This window comes from Nicotiana sylvestris, chromosome 10 (assembly GCF_000393655.2).
Source record: "Nicotiana sylvestris chromosome 10, ASM39365v2, whole genome shotgun sequence".
NCBI classification, from domain to species: Eukaryota; Viridiplantae; Streptophyta; class Magnoliopsida; order Solanales; family Solanaceae; genus Nicotiana; species Nicotiana sylvestris.
The window spans coordinates 20,275,714-20,288,948 of NC_091066.1; the positions used below are offsets into that span (position 1 = coordinate 20,275,714).

The 13,235-nt window shown below is 42.5% G+C and overlaps 1 protein-coding gene across 1 annotated transcript; it reads right to left on the bottom strand.

The window, feature by feature from the left end:
* Positions 1 to 327: 327 nt before the first annotated feature.
* Positions 328 to 759, bottom strand: LOC104247947 (uncharacterized). The gene has a single exon (XM_009804113.1). It carries the CDS (start codon positions 757 to 759, stop codon positions 328 to 330), a length of 432 nt encoding a protein of 143 aa, XP_009802415.1.
* Positions 760 to 13,235: the final 12,476 nt, after the last annotated feature.

Sequence of the window (13,235 nt, forward strand, 5' to 3'; positions counted from 1 at the left end):
TGAGGCAATGATTGAGTATCTATTACAGGGGATTGGATTTGCATGTTATGTGTAGTAACTTCCGGCCCTAGATTATCCGTCATTGGGGAGTTTGTTTGCATGGACACATGGTCAGTGTTGGATGACAAGTCATCTAGGGGTGATACCTGGTTGTTTACCTAATGCCGCATCAAAAATATTGACACTGATACCTGGTTGTTTTTCTTGATTTTTGACCTGTGATGGAGTGGCAGTGTATCGCTTGTGCTTGTTTCCTTTGGGAAATGACACTGCTTGCCACAGATACTCACTTGTTTGCCCCTTACCTGTGGTGTTAGTGGAGATGACTCAGGGTCCTGCTTGTGTTTGTTTCACTGACTCTGTTTTAGGGTAGATGCATGAAGGTGCTGTGTGGCCTAATCGACCACATGCTTTACACAAAAAGTTTTCTCCTTCGTATAGTAATTGCTGTATATGTGCACCAATTTGAACTACAGTTTGGACCGGTTGGTCTAGTGGTACTTGCACACACAATCTCGTATACCTTCCTCTGATTGTTGAGCTTGCACAAGCATCTATACGTAGTAGCTTTCTAATTGAGTTTCCAATTCTTCGAAGCACTATCCCATCATAGAACTCTGTGGATAACTGAAGAAGATGAACCCAGACATCTGAGTATACTTCTTTAGCTTTGCTAGCAACAAAATTAGGCTCCCACCTTCGAACAGAGAGGTAGTGACCATTAATAAACCATGGTGCTTGTTGTAAAGCTTTTGCCATGTTTTCTTCCTTGGTAAATTTTACTATGTAAAAGTCTGATCCTAGATCAATTAATGGGAAGGGTTTATTTGGTTTTCAAAGGTCTTGGATCTTCCTTTTTAGGTAATGATGGAACACTCTTTTACCCAGGAGCTTGATTATTAGAGAGAATTTCTATGGTGAATACATTTGTTCTCTGTCCTCGTCTATTAGAGAGATGTGTTTGAATTTGGAAGAGAGAGTTTCGTGGGAGGATTCATCCCTTATTGGCTCGGAATAATCAAGCATGTTGATGTTGGAATTAATTAGGGTGTCTATTATCATTTCCTGGGAGAGTAATTTATCTTTAAACGAGGCAGCATTTGAAGTATTTGGGGTGAAATTATTAGTTGACATGGAATGATCAACAAGTAAATCTGGTGATTTTGGTGAAGTGGATGCATGAGGTATGATTCCAGCTGTTTCTGGGTTCATTCCTGGGAAATGAATGTAGAGTTTAAGGGTGTGGGTGATAAATTGATATAAGCTCAAAAATGAGATGTTACATCCTGCATTTTTTGTACGTTAAAGTTTCATCGTAAGTTAAGCAACATAAGTTCGGGAATGAGATTATTTTGGGATTATAAGTATTATGTTGTTTCAAACAAATGATAAGAAAATTCGTGAAGGTGAGAGGGTAAGCAAATCAAAAAGAAAATGGATTTCGTCGAAATTTGGTATTTTGGGGTAAAGTACGATCTAAGCTATAATATCCCATATTTATGGACTAGTGCCATACAAGGTAATACATAGCCATGATAGTAAGGTGTATAAAGTATATTAAAAGTTAGTATCATTTTATGTAATTTGAGATAATTCTTAAATATATGGGTAATTGATTAATTATTTGTTAATGGAAGATTAAAAAGTTAATCAAGTGATTAGTGGATAATTAAATCAAATGTTTGGATAAGAATTACATCTCCAACGTGGCAGCATTCCCATCAATTTTAAAGTGACTATTATGTCTTACAAAGGTGGAAAATTTAGAGAATTAAGGGGCTCACTCATCAAATAAGTGGGCCGCACCCACTATAGAAGTTTTCCTATATGATACACCCTATATTTTCGTACGTGGAAGTACGCCATAAGTAAATTGATATACGATTGGTACAGAGAAGGCATAACAAAAGGTACTTTTTTTTATAGTTCACAATTCTCCAATTAACTATATTTAGTAATACTAAGTGATATTTTTTAGTATTATTCATTTACTCAAAAATATTTTCTCAAATGAGTGAACTTTGGTATCTCTTTATCCTCCTATCAATATAACTTTAAGACACACTTGGCATTGCAATAATGTTACGTTGATATAGTTGGAGTAATTAGTAACGCAACATTACAGGAAAAATAGAAATTTAGTATTGTCCTGACAATTAAAATGTGACTTCTTAATAAAGCACAATTGAAAAGCTCAGTAAAACATTATTAGAAATTAAATTGCTGTGTTTTTTGGTTTCCCTCGGTGTCCGGTACTCACATTGGGGCCCGACTAAATCCGGATTCGCGCCGGAAAGTCCCACATTGGGGGTAAAGCGCTCTCTAACAAAGGCGACTCCATACCAAAGGTCTCGAATTCGAGATCGTTGATTAAGGATGAAAGAGTACTTACCACTCCACCACAACCCTTGTTAGTGTTGGAATAGTTTTAACTAATATACCTTTACACTTCTTGTGTGTTGTAGTCATAGACGGACAACTGTCAAACTATTCCACTGAAAATAAAAGGATATGACACAAGTCCTCAATATATCCATCGTTTTAACCGTAAATTATCTATTTTAAACAATTTCTTTTGCTGTTCACTTGACAGATACTGTTCATTAATCTCGTTCTTTTATTTCATATATAACTACTACTCCTTTAGTTATCTGTTGTTGAAACAAGTAACCTTATTACGGTAAACAAAATCACTATTAATGACAAATTCATATTTATTTATGTCATGACCCTAAACCCAGATCCGGTTATAGCGCCTCTCGTGAAGACAAGGCCATCCGACACACTCCCAATTCATTTTAAGAAATTAAAATAATATTAATTAAGTTTTTAACGTAATAATAATCCCAAAAGAAGGTGAAACAGTACAATTGCGGAATAGACATAGCCCGACATCAGGGTGTCACCAGTCATGAGCATCTACTATCCGAAAAAAAGACAGAAAAAGTCTACATAGTCTATTACAGAACTAAAACAGAGTAAAGAAGATAGGGGGAGAAGCACTTGGCTGCGAACTCCGAGCAACTACCTAGTGAATCTCCGAATCCGCCTGAGTTGGAAGAATCAACACTTCCTAGCGGGACCTGAAGCGCCTGAATCTGCACATAGGGTGCAGAGAGTAAACTAAGTACTCCAACTCAGTGAGTAATAATAATAAATGAAGACTGAGCGATAAGAAATCACGTAAAGGCATATCAACAGGCTACAGGGAAGCAGTATAAAGCAAGTGAAAGCAATGAAACAGTGAAAACATGTAAATTCACCTTAGTTCAGTTTAAGCTTCTTTAAAAATTCCTTTATAGCAGTTAAGCAAGTAAATGACATGCAACTAGAAAAGATTAACACATAAAGAACTGCCCCTCAGGCACAATACCAACAGAATCAGCCCCGCCGGAATCACATGGAACAATACCAGCCACTCGGGCTATATCTCATATCACAATGGGTACCCGTGCTCACTGGGGGTGTGTAGACTCCGGGAGGGACCCATTACGGCCCAAGCGCAATATCAAGCCATCTCGTGGTATAATCAATAGGCTCTCAGCCTCATATCAACAAGACACCTCGTGGCGTACAATCTCATGCCCTCGGCCTCCTAAACATGAATTAGTGTATCCTCACACACCAGCCCTCGGCCTTACTCAGTTAGAATCTCATAAGGCACTTGGGCAATAGTAAAACATGATGCTCAACGTAAATTATCATTTAAAATATTATTTAATGTGTTAAAACAGAGTAAACATGGTTGAGTTATGAAAATAGTAGAATATAGCATGACTGAGTACAAGTATAAAGTCAAAACAATGAGAAAATATCAGTAAAAATCCTTAAGGGTCCAAATAGTTGGCACGAGGCCCAAATATGGCATCCCGTCCAAAACATGATGATAACAAACCATTTTCAATCAAATACGCGGTAAAACAATCATTCGAGACGGATTAAGTCACAATCCTCAATGGTGCACGACCCCACGCTCGTCATCTAGCGTGTGTGTCACCTCAATATAGCACAACGATGTGTAATCCAGGGTTTCATACCCTTAGGACAACATTTAAAATCATTACTCACCTCAATCCGGTCCAAACTCTAGCCCGCGTTGCCTTTGCCGCTCGAATCGGCCTCAACTCGCGTCGAATCTATCCAAAATCAGAATCACGACGTCAATGCTAAGGGAACGAAGCCCATACGAAAATAATCAATTTACAAAATAAATTCCGAAATTAACCAAAACCTGACCCCCGGGCCCATATCTCAGAATTCGATAAAATTTACATCAATAGATTTCTTATCTCCCCACGAGTTCATACATATCAAAAGTCCCAAAATCCGACCACAAATGGCCCCTCAAATCCTCAAGTTTAGGTCTCCAATACCAAGCCCTAGTTTCATAATTTTTAACCCTTAATTTCCATTAATCTTAGGCCAAATCAGTAAAATAATGCCATAGGATCGATTATTAGACTCAAAAATCTTACCTCCAGACGATATCCCTTGATTCCCTCTCCAAAATCTCCCAAAAAGCTCCAAAACCGACTTGAAATGGTGAAAAACAACTCAAAAATCGCGAAGGAATGCTTTTAAACCTTCTGGCCTAGGGATTCCGCACCTGCGGCCAATTACCCGCTCCTGCGCAACTGCTTTTGCGGTCATCACTTAAAATTCCAGGCGCCGCATCCGCGACGAAATTCCCGCACATGCGCTACGCAGGTGCGCCTACCTAGCCGCTTCTGCAACTCTAGCTCTCCTTGGCCTTTTCCGCTTCTGCGACTCATTTTCGCACCTGCAGGGGTTGCACCTGCGGCCTCCCAACCGTAGATGCGGTTATGACAACAGTTCCAACAGTTCAGCTGCCATTTCCAAATTCAATCCTTCCGTCAACCATCCGAATCACCACGAGGCCCCCGGGACCTCAACCAAAGGCACAACCAAGTCCTATAGCACTATCCAAACTTGTACCAATCTTCAAAATACCTCAAACAACATTGAATCAACCAAAACACATCAGATTCAAGCCTAAGTTTTCAAAATCTTCCGAATTCCACGTTTGATCAAAAAGCCTACCAAAACACGTCCGAATGATCTGAAATTTTGCACACACATCCCAAATGACACAACGGGCCTAGTGCAACTCCCGGAATTCCATTTCGACCCCTATATCAAAATCTCACCTATCAATCGGAAAAAGCCAAAATACCAATTTCGCCAATTCAAGCCTAAATCTACTCCGGACCTCCAAAATACATTCTGTCATGCTCCTAAGTCTCAAATCATCTCCCAAATCTATCCGAACCATCGAAACTCACATCCGAGCCCTTTAACATGTTAGTCAACATTTGGTTGACTTTTCCAACTTAAGCTTCCTCAAAAGAGACTAAGTGTCTCAAACCTTACCTAAACCTTTCCGAACCCGAGCCATCCAACCTGAACACACATAGAACCGATAAACAAAGCAATAAGAAGCAGGAATGGGTGAAACGGAGTGGTAACTCATGAGACGACTGGCCGGGTCGTCACATCCTCCCCCTCTTAAATAAATGTTCGTCCTCGAACGAGTCAAGAAACATACCTGAAGCCTCAAACAGGTGAGGATATCTGCTCCGCATCTCCTGCTCGGTCTCCCAAGTAGCCTCCTCCACGGGCCGACCTCTCAACTGCACTTTCACTGAAGCTATATCCTTGGATCTCAACTTTCGAACCTGACGCTCCAAAATAGCTATTGGCTCCACATCATAAGTCAAATCACTATCTAACTGCATTGTGCAGAAATCCAGAACATGAAACGGGTCCCCAATATACTTTCGGAGCATAGAAACATGAAATACCGGATGCACACTCGACAAGCTGGGTGGCAAAGCAAGCTCATACGCCACCTCCCAATCCTCCAAAGCACCTCAAAAGGCCCAGTGAACCGAGGACTCAATTTACTCTTCTTCCTAAATTTCATAACACCCCTCATGGGTGAAACCTTCAACAAAACCTTTTCACCAACCATGTAGGACACATCCTGAACCTTCATGTCAGCATAACTCTTTTGTCTCGACTGCGCTGTGCGAAGCCTCTCCTGAATCACCTTCACCTTTTCTAAAGCATTCTGCACCAAGTCTGTCCCCAATAGCCTAGCCTCACCCGGCTCGAACCAACCAACTGGAGATCTACACCGCCTCCCATATAAAGCCTCATATGGAGCCATCTAAATACTCGACTAGTAGCTGTTGTTATAAGCAAACTTTGCAAGCGGTAGAAACTGATCCCATGGCCCTCCAAAATCAATGACATAAGCATGCAACATGTCCTCCAATATTTGAATAGTGCGCTCGGACTGCCTGTCCGTCTGAGGGTGAAAAGTTGTGCTCTATCAACCTGAGTACCGAACTCTCGCTGCACAGACCTCCAAAACTGTGAAGTAAACTAAGTGCCCCTATCCAAAATGATGGAAACCGAGACATCATGCAAGCGAACAATCTCCCAGATATAAATCTCTGCCAACCGCTCTGAAGAATAGGTAGTACACACAAGAATGAAGTGCGCGGACTTGGTCAGCCAATCCACAATCACCCAAATAGCATCGAACTTCTTCAAAGTCCGTGGGAGTCCAACTACAAAGTCCATAGTGATTCTCTCCCACTTCCACTCTGGAATATCCATCCGCTGAAGCAAGCCACCCGGTCTCTGATGCTCATATTTCACCTGCTGACAATTGAGACACCGAGCTACAAATCCCACAATGTCTTTCTTTATTCTCCTCCACCAATAATGCTGTCTCAGATCCTGATACATCTTCGCTGCACCTGGATGAATGGAATACCACGAGCTATGGGCCTCATCCAGAATCAACTCCCGAAGCCCATCTACATTGGGCACACATATCCGGCCCTACATCCTCAACACCCCATCATCACCAATGGTCACATCTCTAGCATCATCGTGATGAACTCTATCCTTAAGGACAAGCAAATGCGGATCATCATACTGGCGCTCTTTGATGCGATCATATAAGAAAGAACGAGAAATCACACAAGCCAATACCCGACTAGGCTCCGAAATAACCAACCTCACGAACCGATTGGCCAAGGACTCAACATCAACTGCAAGAGGTCTCTCCCCAACTGGAATATATGCCAAACTCCCCATACTCACCGCCTTTCGGCTCAAAGCATCAGCCACCACATTGGCCTTCCCCAGATGGTACAAAATAGTGATATCATAATCCTTTAGCAACTCCAACCATCTCCGCTGCCTCAAATTGAGATCCTTCTGCTTGAACAAATGCTGAAGGCTACGATGATCAGTAAATACCTCACAAGACACACCATACAAATAATGCCTCCAAATCTTCAACGCGTGAATAATGGTAGCCAACTCCAAATCATGAACATGGTAATTCTTCTCATGGGGCTTCAACTGACGAGAAGCATAAGCAATAACTCTACCCTCCTATATCAATACATACCCAATACCAACTCTTCAAGTATTACAATACACGGTATATGAACCTAAAGTTGATAGAAAAACTAACACTAGAGCTTTGGTCAAGGTAGTCTTGAGCTTCTGAAAGCTCTCCTCACATTCATCCGACCATACAAAAGAAGCACCCTTCTGAGTCAACTTGGTCAAGGGCGATGTGATATATGAAAATACCTGAACAAACTAGTGATAATAGCCTACCAAACCAAGAAAGTTGTGAATCTCTGTGGTTGAGGACGGTCTGGGCCAACTCTGAACCGTCTCTATCTTCTTCGTATCAACCTAAATACCCTCACTGGACACCACATGCCCCAAGAAAGCCACTGAACTGAGCCAAAACTCACACTTAGAGAACTTGGCATAAAGCTTCTCCTCCCTCAATCTCAGCAATACAACTCTTAAATGCTCCGCGTGCTCCTTCTGACTACATGAGTATACTATAATATTATCAATGAAGACTATGACGAACGAGTCGAGATAAGGCTGAAACACACTGTTCATCAAATGCATGAACGTTGTTGGGGCATTGGTCAGCCCAAAAAACATCACCAAGAACTCATAATGACCATATCGGGTCCTGAAAGCCGTCTTAAGAATATTCGAGTCCCTGATCTTCAACTGGTGATAACCTGAACAGAGATCAATTTTGGAGAACACTCTCGCTCCTTGAAGCTGGTCGAATAAATCATCGATGCGAGGAAAATGATACTTTTTCTTAACAGTTACTTTGTTCAACTAGCTATAATCAATGCACATCCTCATTGTGCCATCCTTCTTCTTCACAAATAGAATCAGCGCACCCTAAGGCGACACACTAGGCCGAATGAACCCTTTATCGAGGAGTTCCTGAAGCTGCACCTTTAACTCCTTCAACTCCAATGATTCCATACAATACGGCGGAATAGAAATGGGTTGAGTTCCCGGCACCAGGTTAATACCAAAATCAATATCCCTATATGGTGGCATGCCTAGCAGGTTTGCAGGAAACACATCGTGAAACTCCCTCACAACTGGAACAAAATCCATACTGGGAGTCTCTGCACTGACATCCCTCACAAAGGCTAGATACGAAAGACAACCCTTTCTAACCATACGTTGGGCCTTCAAGAATGAGATCACCCTACTGGGAACATAATCAGTCAAACCTCGCCACTCAATCTGTGGCATACCCGGTATAGCCAATGTCACTGTATTAGCATGACAGTCCAGAATAGCACGACATGGAGATAGCCAATCCATGCACAAAATAATATCAAAGTCTACCATACACAATAACAACAGATCCACTCGGGTCTCCAGACAACCCAATAGTCACCATATACGACCGGTACAGACGGTCTACAATAACAGTATCGCCTACAAGAGTAGATACATGAACAGGTGAAGCAAGAGACTCACGGGGCATATAAAATAATGAGCAAAGTATGATGACACATAAGAAAAGGTGGAACCGGGATCAAATAATACAAAAGCATCTCTATGGCAGACTGAGACAATACCTGTAATAATAGCATCAAAAGCAATAGCATCGGGTCTAGCTGGAAGTGCATAGAAATGGGCCTGGCCGCCACCTGATCGACCCCTTCTAGGGCCACCCCTAGCTGACTGACCTCTACCCGTAACTGGGTGGGTAGGTGGTAGTGAAGTAACTAGCGCTGAAGCCGATGGCTGACTCTTAGGGGTGTTCATAAAAACCTAAAAAATCGAACCAAACTGAAAACCAAACCAAACCGATCAAAAAAACCGATACTTTTTGGTTTGGTTTGGTTTTAGTTCTGAATTTTAAAAACCGATCAAATTTGGTTTGGTTTTGGTTTTAATCAAAAAAAACCCGAACCAAACCGACTATAGGAATTTATTACTACACCTATATATATATATATATATATATATATTATACAAAGTTTCAAAAAATTTATGGTAAATGTTAATAGTTTGCACTTTTAATATAGTTCGTTACCTTTACATTCTAGTTTGATTGGTAGTTTTCTTTTTTTAGTGTAAGAATCCATTTCGTGTTAAAAATAACATATTTTTAATTGAGTCCTTAAATTATTCATCACTATTTGATTCAATTATCATCAATATATTTTAGTAAACAATAGATTTCTCAAAGGGCAATTGATTTGATAGTGTTACATTGAAAATGTGGTTGCCGTAATATGTGTTTGATCGTGTATGTCTATATTTAAGAAAAAACAGACAAATAACTGAAAAACCGACATAAACCGAATTGAGAAAAACCGACTTAATTGGTTTGGTTTGGTTCTAATATTTGCAAAACCGACTTACTTGGTTTGGTTTCTTTTTAGGGAAACCGAACCATGAACACCCCTACTGACTCCTCTGCTGAGATAAACCCGCAAGGCGACGAGGACACTGCCTCCACATATGACCCATCTCTTCACACTCATAGCAACTCTAGAGTGCTAAATACGGGGACTGAAAGGAACCCCTAGCACCGAAATGACTAGCATATGCACCTGGCATATAAGAGCCCTAAACTGATGGAGCACGGGACAAACTCCGAGCTGGAAGGGCACTAAGTGATGACTGGCCCTGATGAGAACTGTGAGAACCATGACCCGATGATGCCCCACGATAACTTGGGTGAGCTGGCTGAGCATGCTTGAATGGACGGCCTCTATCGTGCTGAACCTAACCTCTTGAAGGAGCACCACCATAACTACCAGATCCTCGAGGCCTCTTGGCCTCCCTCTCATCCCGCTTCTGGTGACAAACTGACTCAATCTCACGAGCAATGTCAACAACCTCCTCAAAAGTAGCACCAGACACCTCCTCCCTGGTCATGAGAATACGAAGCTGATAAGTGAGGCCATCCACAAACCTCATAATCCACTCTCTATCTATCAGAACCAACCAAATAGCATGACGAGCTAACTCGGAGAACCTCATCTCATACTGCGTCACTATTATCTCTCCCTGATGCAACCACTCAAACTACTTGCGCAGCTCCTCTCAGGCATATACTTCTCCAGAAAGAGAACGGAGAACTACTGCAAGGTAAGGGGTGCTGCACCAACAGGCCTACGCCTCTCATACGCCTCCCACCAAGTGAAGGCAGCTCCAGAAAACTGAAAAGTAGTGAAAGCATCCCCCCCGGTCTCCAGAATACCCACTGTGCGAAGAATCCGCTGACACTTGTCCAAAAAACCTGGGCATCCTCGCTCTCTGCACCACTGAAAGTCGGAGGCTAAAGTCTACCAAACCTCTCCAACCTACACTGCTCGTCCTCTGGCATGGCAGGAGCTACATAGTCCTGAGCAGCTGCAACCGGCTTGTGCCACCGGTGTCTAAAGTCCCTGCACAACCTGCTTAGGTGTGCAAGCGGCGGGAGTTTGAGTGTCTCCCCCGGCCTGAGAAGTAGCTGCGGCTGTAGTAACTGAGACCGCCTGAGCTAGGCCAGTGCATACTGATTGAATCTGAGCCAAGGCCCCCTGAAGACCCAGAATCACAATGGGCACAGCTGGTGCCTAAGCTGGTGTTGCTGGAGCATCCACAACTGGGACCTGATCCTGAGCTGGGCGGCTGGTGGATCTGAGGGTGCATCCCTAGCTGCTGCGCGGGTCACACCCCTGCCTCTACTGCGACCACAACTGCGTCCTCAGCCTCTAGTGGCCACAACTGGTGTTACTGGTGGTCGTCCATCCTGACCGGTAGCGTGTGTCCTCACCATCTGTGAGAGAATAGAATAACAGAAGTTTAGTACTCGGATCAACAGATTCGCACGACAAGAATTTCAAGAATATAAAGTTTTTCCTAAAGGTTCTACAGCCTCTCGAGGATAAATACAGACGTCTCCGTACCGATCTGCGAGACTCTACTAAACTTGCTCATGACTAGTGAGACCTATGTAACCTAGGCTCTGATACCAACTTGTCATGACCCTAAAGCCAGACCCGGTTGTGATGGCGCCTCTCGTGAAGACAAGGCCAGCCGACACACTCCCAATTCATTTTAAGCAATTAAAATAATACAAATTAAGTCTTTAACATAATAATAATAATCCCAAAAGAAGGTGAAATAGTACAATTGCGAAATAGACATAGCCCGGCATCAGGGTGTCACCAAATATGAGCATCTACTATCCGAATAAAGACAGAAAAAGTCTACATAGTCTATTATAGAACTAAAACAGAGTAAATAAGACAGGGGAGAAGTACTGGACTGTGAATGCCAAGATGCTACCTAGTGAATCTCCGAATCCGCCTGAGCTGGAAGAATCAACACTCGCTAGCGGACCTGAAGCGCCTGAATCTGCACACAGGGTGCAAGGAGTAAAGTGAGTACTCCGACTCAGTGAGTAATTATAATAAATGAATACTGAGCGATAGAAATCATGTAAAGGCACATCAACAGGCTATAAGGAAGCAGTATAAAGCTAGTGAAAGCAATGAAACAGTGAAAACATGTAAAGTCACCTTAGTTCAGTTTAAGCTTCTTTAAAAATGCCTTTTTAGTAGTTAAGCAAGTAAATGACAGGCAACTTGAAAAGATAAAAAAGTAAAGAACCACTCCTCAGGCACAATACCAATAGAATTAGCCCCTCGGGCAACACATGGAACAGTACCAGCCCCTCGGGCTATATCTTATATCACAATGGGTAACTGTGCTCACTAGGGATGTGCAGACTCCTAGAGGGCCCCTTACGGCCCAATCGCAATATCAAGACATCTCGTCGCATAATCAATAGGCTCTGGGCCTCATATCAACAAGCCACCTCTTGGCGTACAATCTCAGGCCATCGGCTTCCTAATCATGAATCAGTGTGTCCTCACACACAGGCCCTCGGCTTTACTCAGTCAGAATCTCATAAGCCACTCGGGAAACAGTAAAACATGATGCTCAGCCCAAATTATCATTTAAAATATCTTTTAATATGTTAAAGCAGAGCAAACATGGCTGAGTTATGAAAACAGTAGAATATAACATGACTGAGTACAAGTATAAAGTCAAAACAGTGAGGAAATATTAGTAAAATCCCCTAAGGGTCCAAATAGTTGGCACGAGGCCCAAATATGGCATTCCGCCCAAAACATGATGATAGCAAACCGTTTTCAATCAAATACACGGTAAAACAATCATTCGAGATGGACTAAGTCACAATCCCCAATGGTGCACGACCCCACGCTCATTATCTAGCATGTGCGCCACCTCAATATAGCACAACGATGTGTAGTCCGGGGTTTCATACCCTTAGGACAACATTTAAAATCATTACTCATGTAAATCCGATTCAAACTCTAGCCTGCGATGCCTTTGCACCTCGAATCGGACTCAACTCACGTCGAATCTATCAAAAATCAGAATCACGACGTCAAAATATGCTAAAGGAACAAAGCCCATATGAAAATAATCAATTTACAACATAAATTCCGAAATTAACCAAAACTTGACCCCTGGGCCCACGTCTCGGAATTTGATAAAACTGCTTCTGCGGTTATCACTTAAAATTCTAGGCACTGCATCTGCGACGAAATTCCCGCACCTGCGCTACTGCAGGTGCGCCTACCTAGCCGCTTCTGCGGCTCCAGCTCTCCTTGGCCCTTTTTACTTCTGTGACTCATTTGCATCTGCGGGGGTTGCACCTGCGGCCTCCCAACTGCAGATGCAGTTATGACAACAGTTCCAACACTTCAGCTGCCATTTCCAAATTCAATCCTTCCGTCAACCATCCGAAATCACCCCGAGGCCCCCTGGACCTCAACTAAAGGTACAACCAAGTCCTATACTACTATCCAAACTTGTAC